At 49.8% G+C, this 20,564-nt stretch overlaps 1 protein-coding gene across 1 annotated transcript in view; it reads right to left on the minus strand.

The window, feature by feature from the left end:
* The window catches only part of PAX8 (paired box 8), a 56,107-nt gene that overhangs the window by 23,054 nt on the left and 12,489 nt on the right, over positions 1–20,564 (minus strand). The window contains exon 3 of the mRNA NM_001389220.1: positions 1,413–1,578. Within this exon, the coding sequence (NP_001376149.1) occupies positions 1,413–1,578 (166 nt within the window). The remainder of the gene's footprint in view (positions 1–1,412; positions 1,579–20,564) is intronic.

A 20,564-nucleotide genomic window follows, 5' to 3' on the forward strand; every position in this document is an offset into this window, starting at 1 on the left:
TCTCCTGGACTCTGGAATGGCAGCCTGGCCTGGATCCCTGACCACATCCAGCCCCTTAGGCCATGCCCACTCTCCCAGGCTGTCCACTTTCCCTTTCCCCTGAGCCCTCAACTACCTCCTTTGGTAGATCCATGACTTACGGTAGGATGGCTTTCCCCTCTTTGTTATGGAAACTCTCTGGTCTCTTCTACCATAGAATGAAATCTGGTTCTTTAAAACTCTGCTTGTTAGTCACAGCCATCCCGGGCTCATCTCTGGGACATTACAGCCCATCTCGGGAACCTTGCTCCTGACCCGAGCCAGGGAGCACGCTTTCCCCTGGCAACCTCAGTCAGAAATCTGGGGTTCTCCACAGTTCAACCACAGTTCAGGTCCTTTTGCCTCTTTAAACCAGAACTCCTGTTGAATCTACCTGTGAGTTGGGTGAGGGAGACAGGTACATTTAAGCCAATGCAAAGCCCAAGTGCCACAGTACAGGGGCATTTGGGGTGTGGCTGTCCAGACTATGCTATGTCAGTCTAGAAGCAGGCTTTACTGCTCCTGGTCCCTCCTGAACTTTTGGGTCAGTGGTCCTCAACTCTGGCTACAGAAAACTAGAATTATTCGATGGACCCTTAACACTATACAAACACTCAGGCCCATTCTCCTAAAGTTCTGCTTTAATGGGTGTGGGCTAAGGCTTAGATACAATTTCTTTTTAAATTTTTATTTCTTTTATTTTTTTCAATTTCTTTTATTTTTTTTTTAATTAAGTTTCCCTAGGTGACTCTTAATGTGCAGCCAAGGCTATGAACCATTGGTCTGGAGTTACTGTTCATAAATGTTACTTGGTCTTCTCATAAGGATCACAGCACCCAGGCCTGGCTCCCTGAGTGGATGCTATGATTTATATGTAGGCCTGAACCAGGCCTTAAGGATCTGCATCTCATCAAGGAACCCTGGTGCTTCTGTTGCAGGTGGTCTGGGAGTTAACAGTTTGAGAAGCATACTCAGATATCCCTCATGCAGGGGGTTAGACCGCAGGAGCCACCTCTGATCATGTGTCCGCTCCCTAGCAGCTTCATTTCCTTTGGTCTCAGCCCGGGTTGTTGGGGTACTTTGGGGCAGATTCTCCTGTTTTAGGAGTAGAGAAGCCCATAAAAATGAGAGATGGGGCAAAAGAGAAAAGTGGGAGGGAGAAATGAAAGGAAGGAGAATAGATAAAGAAAGAAGCAAGGGCAGGAAAACAATAAAAGAAGGGGGCGGGGAGGCCCAGAAACACCTCCATACTCTGTTCAGATCCCAGTCCTTGGGCCAAAGCTTCACAATCAAGAATGGACCAAGTTCCCTGCGGGGAAAAGGCATGGCCAAGAGCTGGGCTGCCCAACACAAGGCCTGCAGGGAAGGTGGCATGTGGTGAATTTCGTGCTTACCTGCCAAGGATCTTGCTGACACAGCCATGGCTGACTCGGAGCTGGCGGGAGATGTCACAGGGCCTCACGCCCTGGTGGGCCAGGTCCACGATGCGTTGACGTACCACTTCAGGCAGAGGTCTGCCGTTCACAAAGGCCCCTCCCAGCTGGTTCAGCCCTCCATGGCCTGAGAAGACAGGAGGCCCAGGAACAGCTGTCAGGGCCAGGCAGGGCAGGTGGGTGGGAATTAGCCCATGAGTGTGGGTGCTGTGTGTGCGAGCGACCGGGTGCGCGTGAGCTCTCCCCATCGTGCCCCCTGGTGCTCCCGATGCACCGTCTCCTGTGTCCCATTGCAGAGGGAAGCTAGCTCCCATTGGGGAGGGTGGTGTATGATGCCAGAGGGGTAGATTGCCAGACTACGGTCTCCTCTCAGACCCTCAGCCCTTCACTCTGAATAACCACCTCCTACCTTCTTCCCTGCTTCTGAAAAGTATATAAAGAATTAGAGATGCAGGGTCTTCCTACTCTGATGCTGAGCTGTGTGATGTTGGAGAAAGTACCCTGTCCTCTCTGGCTCTCCTTTCCTCATCTATAAAATGAGGGCAAAGACTAAATCAGTGGTTTTTAAGTTTGTCTTTGTCTTTCTTCTTTTTAACACAGAGTCAGATTTTTATAAGCACAAGTGCATTGAGAAACATAAACGAGCAAAAGCAGAGCTTCTCTGGGTGAGCTGGGGCAGAGTGGGGCTAGGCCTTGTTTGTGGCCTAGAGGGATGCTGAGGGATCCTGAGATCCTGAGGGATCTCCAAGTTTTCTCCTCTCTCTAACAGGCCAGAGCCCTAAAAGGGCTGGCAGAGATATCCCTGGTACACGTTCCCAGGGGTTCCAGGGATATGACATGTTGGGCTGCAGGCAGTTGTGCAGAACATGGATGCACCGTGGATACATGTGCATGTTTCCTCAGCTGCCTTTCTGACTTGCCCTCTGCCCTCTGGCCCCAGCCTGTATTTCGTTCTGAACACATCTACCTAGCCAAACACATACGTATTAACCGCCTACCATGTGCCAGGTACTGTAGCAGGCCCTGCAGATGCCCAGATGAATAAAGCAGATGTGATCTCTGTTCTTGCAGTTTTCAATGGCCAGTCACCAGACCACATGGCCACTGTTGGGCCCAGGGCTAAGCAGGGGGTTATGGGAACCACTGGAGGGGACCAAGCCCAGGCTTAGGGGACTCTAGAAGGGTTCCTGAAGAAGTCTAAGCTTTGACTGAAGATAAGTGAAGGAGAGAAGGGGGAAAACTGTTCCAGGCAGTGGGAACAGCACCTACAAAGGCTTAGAGGCAAGAAGGTGCTTGTCTGTCAGATTTACCAACATTCTCAACTCTTGAAAATCCTGAGGCCTGGGCTGGGCTCATTCTAGGGCTGAGATCTCCTTTTGCTGATGAAGAGACTGGGGTGTGGAGAGTGCTTTCTATGACTGATGTGACTCAGCCTGTATGAGGAGCGGCCAGGCTCTAGCCAAGGGTGAAAGCTTTCAGCAGTGCTTCTTGGCTCAAGCCCTGTTCTCCAGCACCAGCCCTGGAAGCTTGTGCTGCAGATGCCATGATCTGAGCATGAAGGACCTCTCTCCATCCCAGGGCCTGATGTGGTGATCTGGCTGGGATGGTAGAGCTCCAGGGGTGGGAGTCAGGGGGAGCAGGCAGGCGAGGAGGAAGAGCCAGTGCCAAGCCTTCTGTTGTGAGCCCGTTAAGGACTATTTATGGCCAAGGGTGGGAAGTGCCTCTGCTGGGCACATAGTGCCCATTACCACCCACTGACTTAGCACATTCAGAACTGCCTTGCAATGTCTCCTCAGGGGCCCAAGCTGGCTTCAGCAGAACAGTCTATTTCTCTTAAAAGAAAAAGAGAGGCTATAAGTCTCTGGCCTGGGCACTAAGTCAGGAGGAACAAGCCTGCTGGCCAAATACCCCAGCAGAAGGGACACAGTGATCCAGTCCCCTGATGGAGGCAATTGGGTGAGCTTGCACGCAACTTCCACTGTCCCACACTAGGCAGCTTGTCCCAGCAAGTGGTTTTCCACCAGACCTGGGAAGACATCCCAGATGGCCCACTCCTAAGCCCCTTCTGCTGGCCTCTCATGGCCACAGTCAGTCCTTGGAGAATGGCTTAGCCCTCACTCCATCCTTCTGGTCTTTTGGCTCTTTGGGTCCAAACACTGAACACAAGGGGGCACCAGAGAGCCACCCGAAAGCAGACAAGACCTTGAGACAGTCCTGGTTTGTCCCCATTTTCCAGAACTTTAGGCTGCCACGTCATCCACCAAGGCTCAGGTGTTTGTGGTAGGAACTCTATATCTGGAAGCAAAGTTTCCTTTTTTTTTTTTTTTAAATTTTTATTTATTTATGATAGTCAGAGAGAGAGAGAGAGAGAGAGAGAGAGAGAGAGAGAGACAGGCTCCATGCACCGGAAACCCAACGTGGGATTCGATCCTGGGTCTCCAGGATCGTGCCCTGGGCCAAAGGCAGGCGCTAAACCGCTGCGCCACCCAGGGATCCCTGGAAGCAAAGTTTCCTACAGGTGGAGTTCTTCACCTTTAGAAAGGTAGCAGTTTTGAAAAAATCAAGTGCCATTTTTGGGGTGACCTGAGTTGAGTATTGTGCCTTAAAAAAATCAACCCTGTCTCTCTATTGAAGGAAGCTGTGTGGGCATTGTCCTAAATCTTCCTGAAGGGCTGATCAGGATCCTTAAAGACCCAAGCCCTCAGGAACCCTCCTGACATCTCATTTATTAGATCATCCAGCATCAGTGTGAAGGGAAAGGTGTACTTATACCTCTGGCCCTTAAACTATAAATTCTCTGGTGCTTTATTTTATTTTACTGGCTTCCGAATAACTTTATGTTGCTGTACAAAGAATATTGGCCAGATTCCTGCATTGACTCTGCCTGTTTTAATTTTATCATTTGAGAAAGTGTTTCCCCTCCCCCCACCTTTACTGTTCGCATCCACTGAATGGAACTTCTTATTCTGCTCCTGACCTACAAACTGCTATAAGAAGATGAGTAAATGAGGATGTGGGAGTGTTTGGTTTGCTGAAAGTTTTGATTTAGTGGAAAAAAATTCTAATTTTAATATTTACATAGTTGAATTATGACCCCAAGCTTGGCCCTAGGATGGGAGCAGTGGTTCTCAAACTTGAGCATGCATCAGAATCACTTGGGAGGCTTGTTAAAACACAGGCTGATGAGCCCAATGCCCTGAGTTTCTGAATCAGCAGGTCTGGGATGGAACCAAGAATTTGTCTAAGAAGTTCCCAGATGGTGCTGATGCTGCTCGTCTGGGGCCACACATTGCAAACCACTGGTTTAGGCTGGGCGATGGCTGGTAAATAAAATTAAGAGAGGAACTAAATACTCACACACCTCCCACCTCGGCTCTACCAGCTCCTAAAGAATAATAATTTGTACTGTTTGTATATCACAGTTTCATTTCTTTTTAGGGACAAGAACTGGCCCTCAAGGGAACTTAAAATCTTTGGGGGATGCAATCACAGACACTGGGAATCCCCACGGTAAGGGAGAAGTTTCTTGGGAAAGATAAGTTCAGGGGCTAGGGGAGCCCACATAAGTGGTCAGATGGAGCTTGCAGGGAGAGATGACTAGGACGTAACCAGGTAAAGAAGCTTCCACAGGGAAATAAATCTATGCACAATGTCTTGGTGCTCTCAAAACATTGGAGGACATTTACTGTGATGTAGGACAGGCAGGTAGCAGTGTCTGGCAAGAGCCTGAGGGCTGAACATGGAGATGGCCCCTATGGTTTGAGGTTTTGAGCTAAGTCTGTGTAATGGAAGGACTTTTGTCCCTTCCTGTGTCCGGTGTGGGGGAGTGGACTCCTTTGGGTGAGTCACCACCAAATGCCCAAAGGTGGGTGCAGCCTTCCTTCCTGCCCCGGGAAGGGCTGGGCCGCCCACTGTGCTGACCACCTTTCCTTGCAACTACAGACCGGGTGGGCTTTGAGGCCGGAAGCCAGGAATGAGTGGGAGCCCCTGGTTAGGCTGGGGGGCGGGGAAGGTGTGAACCAGGAAGAGGCTTGAAGCTTCCTAAGCAAAGGCTCTTTGCATGGTCTAGAGCATTGTGGGTGGGGAGGGGTGGGTGTGGAAGAGGAAGGCAAGCCTGCCTGGCTAGACACAAGCAGGTTGTGAGTGTGAAGGCCCTCAGACAAGGGGATGCCAACTTTCCCAGGGCCAGAGAGGACTAGTCTACAGTGAGGGGTCTGGAGCCCTGCAAAGCCCCAGCTGAAGCCTGCTGTCCAGAAATGTATACTATGGAGAAGTGACCATATAGGGAGGCCTTAGGGTTTCTTTTGGTCATTTCTTCACCCCTTAGAGAGATCTGAGGAGCAGCAACAGTAGAAGGAAAAGAAAGAGGCTCATCGCGCAAAACTCTCGGTCACGGGTACCAATCCCAAGCCCTTGAGGCACATGGAGAATTTTCCTGGGCACCCATCGCTCTCTGTACAAGTCTTCATCGTGGCACTGATTACACTGATCAGTCTCTCTATCTGTTTAGATTTCTTTAGGGATTCTCCTCAAGGGCAAGGTCCCCCTTTGTCTACCTGGCACGGTCACAAAAGGCTAATGAATCCTTCTGTAAATACATGCGACAGAGAAATGCCTTCCAAATGTGAGGGCTGTTGTGCGGCTATTGTGATGGTTATTGCGCAGACTCCCCACTGTGGGATCCCTAAGTGGCAGACTCAATACTTTCCTCTTTCTTTCTGTCTCATTTCTCAGGCCACTGCCCAGTCCTAGAGTGACTATGCGTGTGTTGTTCTGGGAAGATTTCCACTTAACTACCTGGGGGCTTTTCTTTAGCTCCAAAGCTTGTCAAGGTGGGAGTTTGAGCCTTGGCAGGACTATAAAGGGAGGGCCAGTGGCTGCCTTGAGATGCCCTTTCTATCACGCGGTGCCTACTCCCCTTCCACAAAGGAATGGCTTTGTCGACGGGAACCAGGCTCTGACATCCTTAGCCTAGTCGCTGCTCGCAGGCCTGTGATCTGCCACTACAACCTCCCAGCTGCTCCCCTTGGCCCAGTGCCCTCCTGGAAAAAAGGCCAGGGCTTCTGCCTCACACTACTAGAAGTGTTCCAGGACCATGGACACCTAGGTGCCAACCTCTGGTTCCATTTTTCACCCCAAGTCTGCACACTGGATCATGCCAGCACCCATGGTTATGGGTTACCTAGGCACACAGGCCCTGCTCTAGCAAAAAGGGGCAGGCACACTGAGAGGCAGTATTCCACATCTGGCTTCAGCCCCGACCTAGGCGTGGCCTTCTTACCATGCCTTCCACTTCCCCTCCCAAGGCTAACTAACTGGAGCCAAGAGACAGCAGCCAGCGGCTAAAGCTGTTGCTTATACTTCTTGTTCATGTCGCAATGACCCCTCACTTTCCACCTGGTCTGGAACGCTACTCCATAAATTATCCTCATATTTCTTTTATGTTATTTACCTCTTCCTACTAGGTCTTTCCCCTGGACCTCTGAGCACAATGAAATTCAACTATGCTGCTTCCCTAGCTCCTCCCAAACTCCCCCCAGTATTCCCCCCTTGACTAAGAACTTTTTTCTTACTATTGTTTTCGACCAGATTTCTCAAGAAACAGTCATACTTGCTGTTCCTACTTCTTTCATTTCCTTCCTTGCTGTTCATTGGTTACTTCCCCATGTGCCTCCAGCTAAGCAAGTGCCCAAACACTTGGCACTGGATGGACAGGGAGTGGTGCAGAAACCTCCTTGGAGAGGTTTCTGTGACAGCGCTGTCCCCTGGCTCCTCATACTTTCAGACCTGCTTTTGTTTCTCTTTCCTGGGGTTTTCTTCCTGCATTTGTTCTATTATATGTATACATTTTTTAGGCTTTTCTTAAACGCCAGGACTGCACCCACCCTACACAGTCATCCTTGTTGATCACACTCACTCTCATTGTTTGACCTATTACCTACGCATGGATGGCGCCGTGAGCATCCCAGGATCCCCAGTCTAGAGCTTCTCCCCTACTTTTATACTTAGTTTCTTATTGGAAATCTCCTGTTGGGTGATAAGGAGGCTTCTCTCTGGTGTTGTCTTGATTGAGAATGACACCAGCCACCAAGGAAGCAGAGAGCCTGCCCTGCACTTCACCTCATCCCACCTTCCACCAATACTGCCCTGCAGCCTCGTTGGCTCTCTGCGTGACCTCAGAGCTAGCATGTTGTTCTCCCTGGGGCTTTTGCATATGCAGTTCCCACTGCCTGAACTCTTGTCTTTCTTCCTCTCTTATCTAGCTAACTCTTATGCATCCTGTATAGCTTAGAACAAAGTTACTTCTTCGTCCAGATGGCTTTACTTTATTCTACAGAGAAGGTTAGGGCCTATGTTTAGACATTCTCAACCAACAGCCTTTACCTTCCCTGCACGGCCTTCACTCAAATTTTAATTTTACATTCATTTGCATGATTATATACAAGAGTAGAGACTGTCTTTTCTCACTAGATTGAAAGCTTCATGGGGGCACAACCATGTCTGTTTTGTTCATTATCAAATTGTATTAGGTATTCAATTAATATATGCCACATGAACCAACTAATGGCCTTTAGCTTCTTCCATTCTCCCCATATGGAGGGCTCACCAAATCATGACATTTTTGTCTTCTAAATATTTACCTAAGCAGTACCTTCCTAGCCATCCCAAGCATTCATACATCCATGTATTCCTTGTTTGTTTGTTTGTTTGTTTGTTTGTTTGTTTCATCCATGTATTCCTATACCCATTCAATGTATATTTGCTGAGCACCTACCATAGGGCAAGCACTTTATTGGAACTGATCATATAGAATTGATGCCTGACCTCATGGAGCTTCCAGTCTAGAAATAGGTAGATATTTACAAAGCAAACATACAAATAGTGTATAATTATTGTTTGGGTGATGCTAAGGACACAGTAGGGTACAGTATTAAAGAATAATTGGGGGGGAGAGGGTGAGAGATAGAATTAGTTCCAGGTGACACAAGAAAATCTCCCCAAGTGATGTATCATCTGGGACAAAGGTGAGTAGGGGTTAACCAGTCACCTGGACTCACTGGTCCCTGCACTCAACATGCACACATGACTTTTGTTGGGGAGCACCACATCTAAAACCTGAGTCTGTGCGCATCCCTCCCGTACTGAAGAAGCCTGCTGGGGCATAGCACCATCTCCTGCATGGTGAGGTCTGAGTTACTAAACCTGGAAGGACAAGGTCCACATGGGCTGAGCCTAGCTTACCTCTCCAGCCTCGATCCCTACCTGTCTGAGCCCTATTTCCAATGACCCAGCCAACATGGAATTGTTGGATGCTCTTTCACAGCATTGGAATCCTCCCCTGTGTCCTTGTCTGTGCTGTTTTCCATGCCTGGAGGGGCCTTTCTTAACTGGCTCCCCATTGATCTGCCTACCTTGAGTCACTTCAGGAAGCTTCCTCCTACAGCAAGTCTTCCCTGCCTTTCTTCCCTGCTGTCTCTGGTCCTTTCTTTTAAACATGCTGGGACACAGTCTCTAGCACTACACATCACTAAGAATGTGTCTATTTATGCTGGCTGTGTCCTGCTGCATAGACTGTGTGCCCCTTGAGGGATGACTTTTTTTTTTTAATCCCTAAAGCCCTAATATCTAGTATAATGCTTGGTGCACCGTAGGCACTCAATAAATGCTGGTTAATTATTGGAAGAAAAGAAGGAAAGAAAAAAGGAAAGAGAGGGGAAGAAGGAAGGAAGGAAGGAGGGAGGGAGGGAGGTAGGGATAGAGGGAGAAAGGGAGAGAGGGAGGAAGGAAAGTCAAGAGGCCTAAAACAAGCTTAGTGAAGCCTGCACAATCTTCGCACTAAGCAGAACTGTGTCTTCCAAAGTCACATTCTCTCAGACATGAGCTATTTTAGAAGGAGGCCCAGCTACCACAGTCCAGGAAAAGAGAAATTTGCCCTCCTGCAGGAGCCATGGGATGAATGCCAGGGGCCTTCCTTTACATCCAGGCTTTGGTGTCGTCGTGAAATGAGTGAGCACTTGTCATGGTTTACTTATGGCCTGTTTGATTCTGCAGGAGCCCTCTGGGAGAGCAGAGCCACTGTCACCAAGGCAGGTCTGCAGATTCCTGGGTGAGAGGGCTTTTCCTTCTAACCTTAGCCCCAGAGGGTCTGCAGAGAAAGACGAGGGGTGACTCATACAGAACGACCCCCACAGGGTTTATGGCTCTGGTGGGAGACTTCAGTGTGTATTGAGGGAAAAAGCCACAAAGTGATAGCTTGAACTAGGGATAAGCATGGTGTTGTGTCGAAAGCTACCCCTCCGGGATCCCTGGGTGGCTCAGTGGTTGGGCGTCTGCCTTTGGCTCAGGGCGTGATCCTGGATTCCCGGGATCGAGTCCCACGTCGGGCTTCTTGCATGGAGCCTGCTTCTCCTCCCTCTGCCTCTCTTTCTGTGTCTCTCATGAATAAATAAATAAAATCTTAAAAAAAAAAAAAAGCTACCCCTCCTGGGACTTGGACACCCCAGAGTCAGAGGCTCCCTTGAGGAGAAGTGTCTGACTCGGAGCTGTTGGGCAGGGCTGCCCTTTTGTGTCTAACAGGATCCAGCTGGTCAAAAAGAAACTGGTTTCCCAGGTCTCACTGCCAAGAAGCTCTGCATTGTGCTGTGTTCAAGGCCAAGGGCATGACCAAGCCAGTCCTGGAATCCTGTTTCCTGACATTAAGTAGCATGTCAGTCAGAGTCCAGTCAGAAATCAGAAGCCTGTTCTAGGTACTTCAGCAAGGCGCTTCAATACAGGAAATTACTTCTCTGGGTGCTGGAGGATTGTAAGAGCACCAAGAGGCCATGAGGTACCCCTGAGGGGGAAGCAAAGGGAAGAGGTCTGTTCCTGTCTGATCATTGTCTTGCTCTGGTAAGGTTCTGGAATGCCCTAAGGGGCAGGAAATAATCCCAGCTCTGTCTTCCCCACTCCTGGAGCCCCCGTCTAGATGGTTAGTTATTGATTCCTGGGCTTGTTCTTGTTGATTTATTTTCCTGGTCTGTAGGGCTCTGCTCCTCCTGTGAGATCTCCATGCACTTTAACACACCCCAAGAGGTCTCCAGGTTGAGGCCATGAGGATGAGCTCCAGCTCCTGACTTCTCTCAACTTGAAGTTTTGGCAAATCTGAGGGTCTCCAGAGGCCCCTGGAACAATAGGATGAAAAGTTTGGCTCCCTAAAGCTCTGCCTTAGTCAGGCCCAGAGGGTGGGAGGGTTTAGCACCATTCTTTCCTCCTCAACAGGGAGAGAGAGAGCTGGGAGGTGCAGAGGGAGGGAGACAAAGGGTGGATAAAGAGGTTTCCCCTGGATTAGTCCCTAGCTGGGAAAGAACCAAATCTGGCAGGGATCTTGCCCATGTTGGACTTCAAGAAGAGGAAAGAGGGAGAGAAGCAAGGGAGCAAGCAATCCTATTTCCAGGGTTCTGCCTCCTGCCCCCACGAGCCAATGCTTAGGGATACCCCGAGCGCGAGCGTGGTGGGAGGTACTGACCCCTGAGTCACACTGGACATTCTAAATGCATCTTTTGGTTCGTCCTCATGACAGCCCTCTGAGGCAGGTAGCGACCTCAACCCCATTTTACAGAAGCGGGGATGAGGAGCCAAGGCTGTGTGGACCGTCCCCAGGCTGCATCATCACAAAGGGGCAGAGGTCTCCAGGGCTCCAGGTGTGGCCTGGCCCATCCTCCCCTGGGCAGCGCCCCTGGCCCCCGCGGCGCCGTGGCTCGGGGACCATCAGCCCCTTTCCCAAGAGCCTTCGTGTCTCCGCGGCACCTACCAAACCCACCTCGGGGTCCTCCCCAGGTTCTCATTTTGTTGAGGCCTCATCTTGCCTTTTCTGTGGTTTTCTTCAGTTAGAGGACTCCCTGAATTCGGTTCTCATTCACCCTCTTACCTGCTAGTTCATTGTCCTGCACTCTGTTCCCCTCTGTCCCCCCTAGTCTGTCCTGCTCCGGCTTTCACTGCCCTCTGTCCCTTCCCATTGCCTTCCTAGCCTCCAAGTCCAGCCCTTGCTGACGGCCCCTGTGCCTCCCGTTCTAGGTCCTCCCAGCCCCTTCCCTGCACCAGTCCCTGGGTCCCGTCCAAGGCGGCAGAGCCTGCCCCGGGGGCGGGGGGCACCTCTCTCTTACCCCTTCACCCCCAGCCTTCTCTCCTCTCTGCCTCTGCACACGCTCGCCTTTGGCCGGCCCCCTCCAAGCATCATCTTTATTGCCTGCTTGACTGCTCAGGTTCTTTATCCCATCTTCCCCTCAAAGGCATTCGCAGCTCGGCTGTTATTCTTGTATTAGCATTGAACCCATTAAAGCTAATTTGTTTGCCCTAATCTCCATTTATTTTTCCCTAGTTGATATTAGATTTCCCTTTCTATTGCTCCAGCATGATTTTCTCTTTGTCTTCCTAATGGTCTACCCCCCTCTCTCTTCCTCTATTAATCTGGTTGGCTTCACCGTATGTTTCAAGGCCTTTTTCCACCTCCCCCAGCCCTTAGATTAACCCTGTCACCTCCCTCCCAGGAAGGGCCCCAGTGCGTGGATTTCTAGGGATGGAGCTGCTGGAAATGGACCTCTAAGCTTCCCAAGGAAAGTCCCACTGGAGGGGAGGCCCTGCCCTGGCCTAAAGCCAGTCTGGATGCCTGGGGGTACCCAGAGGCTGGTGAGCTGGGGGAAGGAGGAGAACCTGGGATCCTCTGAGCCCTGAAGGGTTCCCTGGCTTGGTTCCCCTCTGTCTCAAAGATTTCTGGAGGCCTCTACAAGCTTTCTCAGATCTATAAATTCTATCCGTAGGCCAAACAGTTGGATGGGCCACTTTCTCCCTGCAATTAAGGGTGGGCACTATGTCTCCTCCTTCCTTGTTTCTCTGACCGGAGACACACTCCATCCTCATCCTGAAGAGGTGAAGCCTCCTCTCTAAGGACATGGCTTTGGAGTGGCTAATCTGCACCTCACACTCTGGCCTTCATGTTGCCCAAACTAGTAGCCTCCGTGGACCAGCTCTCAGGGATCTTTACTACCCCCTACCCTCTTACCTCCCCTACTGTCCCTGTCCATGGCCTGCCATCTCATTATTAAGGCCTTTCTCAGGGTCAGTGCTTTTTCCTGGTCCCTAGATGCCTAGCTCCTTGAGGGCAAGGGTAGTGTCCTATCTGGCCATCTAAGCTTGCCTTGCAGGGGGATAGCCATGCTTCTGCCTGGCTGTGTGCTAGACTCACCTGAGGACTTTGGAAACTTTCTACCTCCAGTTCCCTCAACCAGACTCTTGACCTGGTGTCTCCAAATCTGTATTTTTAAAAAATTCCTCTGGTGATTGCCCAGAGTATATATTCACTCAGTAGATGGTCAAATACTTATTGAAAGCATGAATTACTTGATTAAACATAAACTTCCGGTCAGAGGCTACAGTGGATCTTTCCAGGGCTGGCTGGAGGTTTACTGGAGGTTATGCTTCTCAGCAACTTCCCACTGAGCTTAGACACCTCCAGACTCCTGGTGGTGCACACTGGGGGCTGTGGCAGCAGGGGCCAGGGCCTCTGTCTCTGGGGGGAGAGAGGTGCATGAGGCGGCAATGCCAGCACCCCCTGGATGCGTACTTAGAAGCCCAGCAACACAAATCACTGCACCTTCCATCACCCTCCCTGGGGTCAGAGGCCTATGGATATTAATGCGTTTTAAAAAATATGGATCTATATTAAAGCCATTTTCAGTTCGTTAGATTTCAATTCAACGAGTATCCCCTCTATGTCCAATAATATTCCAGGCTGGGTGTGTGTGGGGAGATGGTTTCCGAGTAGAAGACACAGTTCTTGCCCTTGAGAAACTTACAAGTTAATAATCCCTGACAACACATTATAGAACCTTAAAATTTTAAAATCCATTCACACACACTATCTCCTTCAATTCTTTCGAGAAGCCTGTAGAATACCTATGGTGGGGGGAGGGTGTGCACGCACTCGTGTGTGTGTGTGTGTGTGTGTGTGTGTGTGTGTTGGGGAATGAGGGTGAGTCATCAATAATTCATGTCTGATGACATACATATGTTGTAGAACATTCTGCTAGGTTCTATAGCTCAAAGTTAATGTTATAAATGTGGGTTTTGTGGACATTGAGTTAAAAATCACCCAGAGATGAGGAGGGGCAGGGGTGGGAAGGTAGCCAGAAGGGCCCCTGGAGGGGAAGCAGGGCAGAAGAGGGAGGGGAGAGGACAGGGAGCAGCACTGGACAAGTGGGGTACCTGCAGTGACTGAGAGGCTAGAAGCATGAGGGCATCCTGAAGATCAGTGAAATCACGTGAAGAAGAGAAGAGGGAAATCTTGCCTCATCTAGAGGGTTGAACTCAATGGCCTCTGAAATCCTCTCTGACTGGGATTCTGTGCTGCTGAGATCCTAACTAAGATAAGAGGTGCCTGACTAGGTGCGGGGCGGCTGCAAATGATGAGCTTTGGCTTAAACTTGAAGCAGTTAGAAAGGTTGTGTGTCTGGGCGCATGTGTGTGTACGTGTCCATGTGTGTGTACATGTCTGTGTGTGTGAGGTGGAGAGCCCTCAGGGCTGGGGTGGGAGGGGGAAGGAAGAAGGCCTGGCCATCCTGAGGAGCGAAACTGGTAGGAACAAATGAAGAGGAACCGCTTTCTTGAGCCTGACGCACCGAGCAAAATCTGTGACAAAATTGCGTGTCTGTGGTTTCCACACCTGACGACAGCTGGTTCCCCAGAACCTGGCACCGTAGCAAAGTGGATTACACACTCTAAAAGTCACACTCGCTGCTGCGTAAGGAACCAGCAAGGGACAGATGGGGATAGGCTCAGACTGTAGGTTATAGTTTCAGGGGAAGGAACAGGGGTGCTGAGACCCGGGTTCCAGCCACTCTGAGACCTTGCCTATTTGTGCCTCAGTTTCCTCATCTGGTCTGAAAGGAGCTGATGATGTTTAGTGTCCTCCCAGTCCAATGCCTAAAACTCCAGAACTGCTCCTGGGCCTGGGAACAGAAGCCAGAAATCCCCAGAAGAGGGTGCAGAGAGAGCTCTGTGGGGGGACCCTGGGCACCTTTTCCATACAGAAAACTACCAGGGGTTGGCCCTGAGGCCACCTGTAGGAAGGTGAGGGAAAGTGGCACACAACGGGGCCCTTGGGCTGTCACGTGACCTGCATGATGGTACAATGAGACCCTCTAGCTAACTGACTATGGAAGTGGCCATGTGCAGTATCTCATTTCGAACCAGAGTTGTGGGCCCTTCTAGAGTGTCCTTGGCCAGGAAGGAGAGGCGACCTGCCTAAAGTCACAGACTCACTTCATGGCATACCCAAGACTCACAGTTTCTGACCTACGTCCCCGTTCATTCCACTTTCCAGGAGGCCCTTGGGGACCTGAGCGCCATCTTGGCTGGGGCCATCTTAGCACACAGAGGAGGAAGAAAGTTGTGGGTATTGGGTAGAATGTGTTCTGAGCCAGGCACACCCTGAGAAGATTTCTTCTCCTCTCACCAGCTTGTTTGCTTGTCATTTTTATTTGCTTACGTGGTGAACCCAGACCCAAGGCTCTGTTCTGTGGGTTCTGGCCTTGGGAAGTAGAGTTCCTTCCTCTGTGGGAACACTGAGATGGGCACAAGAAGAAAGGCTCTGGAGAACCCATATTGGTTTCTCCTCCTCTACTGTCAGTCCCAACAAAGTCTGACCCATACCACCCACCTGCAACACTCAGGTTGTTACACATTGAACTGTGTCCCCTCAAAACTCATATGTTGAAGTCCTAACCCACAGTACCTCAGAATGCAACCTTATTTGGAAATAGGGTCTTTGTAAATGATCAAGATGAAGTCATTAGAGTGAGCCCTAATCCAACATGACTGTGTTCTTAAGAAAAGGGGAATTTAGACACACAGGGATGACATAGGGAGAATGCCTTGCAAACATTGGAGTTGTGTGGCCCCAAGCCAGGGCACACCAGAGATGGCCAGCAAACCACGGGAAGCTGGGGGAGGGGACTGGGAAACAGATTCCCCCTTAGACCTCTCAGAAGAAGCAACCCTGCCAACATCTTGACCTCAGACTTCCAGCCTCCAGAGCCGTGAGAAGATAACTCTATTATTTCACTGTCCCAGTTTGTGGTGTTTTGTTATGTCAGCCCCAACAAAGCCAATTCACAGATCAGCTGGGTGCTAGCTCTGAACTGGATCTGGCAGGCTTAGGGAGGCCCCTTTGGGCTACTCTCCTGGGATATTTGGCTGCCCCTCCAAGTAACTTTCCAGTCTAAGGCAGGCTTAGTCAGGCAGAGAGCACCTTCCAACATCTGATCTTGCCTATGTGCACCTGCTTCTCTTGACATTGCTGTCTTTCCTACAGGGCGGTCACCATCCTGGTCTCCATTCCTGATCCTTCTATCACATAGCAAATTCTTCTTTAACACAAGAATGTCAACACAGCAGCATAACAAAGCCCCCATGTAGGTGTTAATCACTCTTGCCCAACCAGGCTGGGTTCCCCTCAAGTCAGCCAGGACTTCCAGGCTTCTCCTCCTTTCAAGAACCTTCTGGATTCAGTCTAAAAGTTGGTTATGGACTCCCTTAACATTTGCAGAGCCCTTTAAAAGTGCTAGCAAGTAAGTGATTGTTAAACTTAATTAAGTTCAACAAATAGCAATTGGGCCTTGGTTGTACCAGGGACAGGTTTTCACAACTCTGTGAGAAAGGTGGGGCTCACATGTTGAGCCTGTTTTCTGGATGAAGACGCCAACTATGTACTAGCCAGTTAAGACCAGACCTGAGACTACATGTGAGTCTGACCCACTCTTGCCCACAGCCAGATGGGAAATCTCTGAGAGGCGGGGCTGTTGTATAGGAAGAAGGGCTGTTCCTCAGCAGGTTGGCATGAGGTTCTCCACCTGTGAGAGACCTCTGGCTGGGCCGTAATGGGCTGGCTCTAGATCTGTGGTTCTCAAATGCTGATCCACAGCAGAATCACTGGGCACTTGTGATGGGTACAGACTCCAGGGCCCTACATCTATTCACAGAGCCCTGGAAGCTTCTGATGCTAGAGCAAAAATTATGCTTGAGAAGCACTTGCATAAAGCAATTTTAAAAATGGTTATTTAATCTAGCAAATATTTATTAAGCATCTAGCATATATCTACTATGTGCCAGATGAGTTTGGGGAATTCAATTCCCAATCTCTAGAATCTTGTAAGCATTGGTTCTCACAGATGGCCCTGAATCTGGCCATCTGCCTTGCCCAACTGATGCCCAGTGTTCACGAGGAAGGACCCCAGTTTGGTCAGTCTTGCCCAGGACTGCTAGTGTTTGCTACTCCCAGTGGTCCCTGCCACCCAACTTTAACACCCCACATCTGGGCCTGGGCCAGGGAGGTGCCTCAGGACCAGGGAGGTGTCCCAGTGGGACAGCTTAGGCCACAGTGGCTGCATCATGTTTCCCAGAAAGGCTACAATTCCTTGTCTCTTCAGTCCCCTAGCACCCTCTTAGTATAAAGAAAAGCAAATAGTGATTATAGCAATAGCATGTGAAAGGACCAAGGGTGCTTCATGTTGGGAAAACTTTAATCACAAAGCTCAAATGTATAAGTTAGGTCAACTAGCAAAACAATAAAACATGCTATTGGAGAATTATGTCAAAATTACCACCATGGGCAACTGTCACTGGATTTAAGATTTTATGTCCAAGTGCTGGAGATGTAGAGAGAACCAAGAATTCTCGCTCCTGCTTAGCTCAGAGGTTAGTGCCGTGGGGAGTTAGACATGGTCTCTAAAGCTGAGGGGAGCAGACAGGGCCTGGTTAGGGAGGCAGAGCTTTGTCAAAGGGTGGGAGTAGGGATGCTGTTCCAGGCAGCTGCCATTGCACGGGCAAAGGTACAGAGGTGGGACTGTACATGGTATGTTTTGGAAACAGAGACTAGTTGGCTGGAACATGGGTTTGCATATGGAAGTAGGGGGAAACAGCGTCAGGGGGGTGGGATAGAATGTTCTTAAATTACATGCCAGAGGTTTGTCCACAAATGCCTGTTAATGATTGGATTAAAAGGAAGTACAAGCGGGACTCTAAGATTATTTTGGAAAATCACCAGGCTAAGATTCTCTGGAACAGAGCTGGGAAAGGAGAGAAATCAGAACATTTTGATAATGTGAATCATCTAGCCATCACAGATTATTGCCAAGCTGTTCCCCATCATAAAAATAACACAAAGCTTGAAGAGGATAAAGTAGGTATGTGGCTCTAGCAAGAGAGCTAAAAGGAATATGAGCATCAATGACAAGGGAGGTGTGAAGTCAAGCCAGGTAAGGATGGAAGTTTTCATGCACAGTGAGTAAAACACTCCTAAACGTGTACATCGAGTGCACTTGACCCAGGCTTCCTGATGGCAGAGCTGGTATCGACCTCTTAGCCTGGCCTCTCTGGTCAAAGCTCCCTGTAGTTTGTCTGAATCCCATCAGACATTCCATTACTGTACTCTTTGGCCAGAGCTGACTCTGGTCCCTGGAGCCTGCACACACGCCTGGGACGCCACATCTCTGTTCCCTATGGTCCCTCCAAGAGTCCCACATGGTAGGAATCCTGTCCCTGCCTTAGGGTAGGCTCCCACCCCTGCCTTGATCATAGCAATGCACTCTCTCTCCTCTCTCCTGCTAGCTCAGCATTTTGTGCCTGTCTGGACTGAGCCTTTCCTTTCTCTCTTCGCTTGTGGCTAAAAGTCCAATTTGTTTCCGTTCTCTCTAGAATGTCAGCATGAAGGCAGAGGACTCCTGAGTTCTGCAACCCCAAAGTCTAGCTCCGTACCTGCCCTACAAAAGGGTTCTGTAGATGTTTACTTATTAAACTGAACATTAGAGTACAAATGTTCTTTGAAACAATCTGGAGTTAGAGCTCAACACTTACGTGGTCAGGGGATGTGTGATTGGGTGAGAGGGCGAGAGTATGTCATAGGACCCTGGAGTAAGCATGGGGTGTGGTGTGGTGGGGGACTGGTGCAGTGTGCCATCAGAGACCTGAGCAGGGCACTGCCAGGCAAGTTCAGGCATACAGGAAGTCAGAGGCAGAGAGTAGGGGAGGCCTCATATGCTTCTTAGGAGCTGGAGTAAAACTTAGGTGATCCAAGCACAGGGGCCAGGCAGGGCACCCACGTAGGACACAAACAGGCCAGAAGATCTGTCTCAGGACAGTAGAGGGCTGGGAATAGAACCATCTCTAGAGAGTGGACCAAGTGGTTTGTGCACCTGAGGAGAAAATAAATGATGATTTCTATGGCTGGTAGCGTGGACTAATCCCCAATGTGATGGTATTTGGAGGGGGAGCCTTTGGGAGGTGATTAGAGTTAGATGAGGTCATGAGGGTGTGCCCTCATGACGGGAACAGTGCTTATAATTAGAGACTACAATAATGCTTATTCTTTTAAGAAGAGAGTCCAGATCTCTCTCTCCCCAGGAACATGCACTGAGGAAGGCCACATGAGGACACAGCATGAAGGCCCTGTCAGCAAGCCAGGAAGAGCACCCTCACCAGACTTGACCATGGTGGTACTCTGATCTCAGACGCAGCCTCCAGAATAGTGAGAAATATATGTCTATTGTTTAACCTGCCCAGTGTATGGCATTGTGTATTTTTTTCTAAAGATTTCATTTATTTATTTGAGAGGGTTGAGGGGAGGAGAGAGGGACAAGCAGACTCCACAATGAGTGCATAGCCCGACACGAGGCTTGATCCCACAACCTGGAGGTCCCGACCTGAGCCAAAATCAAGAGTTGGAGGCTTAACCAACTGAGCCACCTAGGCACCCCTGGCATTATTTTAATAACCTGGACCTACTAAGACAGGTGACTGGGATAGAAAGTGTAGAGTTGATGGGATCTTCTGAGGAAATCTCAAGGAGAGGCATCACGGCCCTAAGTATGCTCCAGAGCAGCTAGAGTAAGGCGGGGGGGGGGGGGGCAGCTTGTACAAGCAGTGTGGGCGAGTATCCTTACTCTGCCACAATCACTGGGTCCCTTAAATGACCCCCCCACACACACACACGCTATATACAATGTGCCTGGAAAACAGGGGGCTTTTTGAGAAAGTAAAGGTGAGAGAGGTGGGGGCCCAGGAACAGAACTCTTTCCTTGATGGTGGCAACGCAAATTCTCTGTAATGAAAATGCTCAGATGCTCTCTGCTTTTGATGCAGGCATGCACATCTCCACATTTCACAGAACTAGGGTGCTATACTCAGAAGGTGGACATCAGGCAACTCCAACCAGCCTCACATCCACACTAGCTATTCTGACATTTGTCAGGAGAAAGGGCCCCTGGAAGGCCACACAGACTTCCACCAAGAATGTGACCAAACAGCAGCTCCACATAATGAAAAGTAGAATGTGCTGCTCAATCGATTCAAGATCTAAGGGATATGCGAAGTAGTGGCCATTAGAAAAAAAATTACATCTTGAGCTTGAAGGTGGTTTGTCCAAAAATGCACTTTCTCCTGCCACTATTGCTCAGTTTCACGATATGAGTGAGCATCTCTGCTTGTTCTGCAGGGAAACATTGTTTGAGAATCACTGATTTATGAAGGTTATACAAATATTTGTTGACCAAATGTACAAAGTATTCATGATGACACCGTATTATTTGTAATAATCAGTTCATGCAGGTGCTGCAGCAAGCCTTGCACATCCAGGAGATTTCGGTGCACACTCACATAGCCCTTGCATGGCTTAGTGCGCAGGGGCATGTGTGTTCATAAGGCTGCAGGGTGAGGACTGAGAGGCTCAGGGGGCAGAGCTGCGGGGGATTTCTGAGCAGGGGCGAACAATGAGACAGGATATTCTCAAGGTCTGAGCGGAAGGAGCCCACCAGTGACAGCCCTCCGCTGCCTGCATTCAGCGCTGCCATCCTCAAGGAACCTGCTGCTGTTGCCTACCTGCTTGGTCACTCTGTCTTCATCTGGGAAGAGCCACCATGAACCCCAGAGACAGAGCATTGATAGTGGCTCTGACACCGGCCTAACGAGAGGCCTATGTGAATAACTGTCTTTTGGTCTCATTGCAAACCAAGGTCTCTGTGGGGCCCCCGATACCACCTCAGTCCTATAACTTAAGTGGGGCCCTGGGGAGGAGGGCATGGCTGG

Source organism: Canis lupus, chromosome 17 (assembly GCF_011100685.1).
Source record: "Canis lupus familiaris isolate Mischka breed German Shepherd chromosome 17, alternate assembly UU_Cfam_GSD_1.0, whole genome shotgun sequence".
In the NCBI taxonomy this organism is placed as follows: Eukaryota; Metazoa; Chordata; class Mammalia; order Carnivora; family Canidae; genus Canis; species Canis lupus.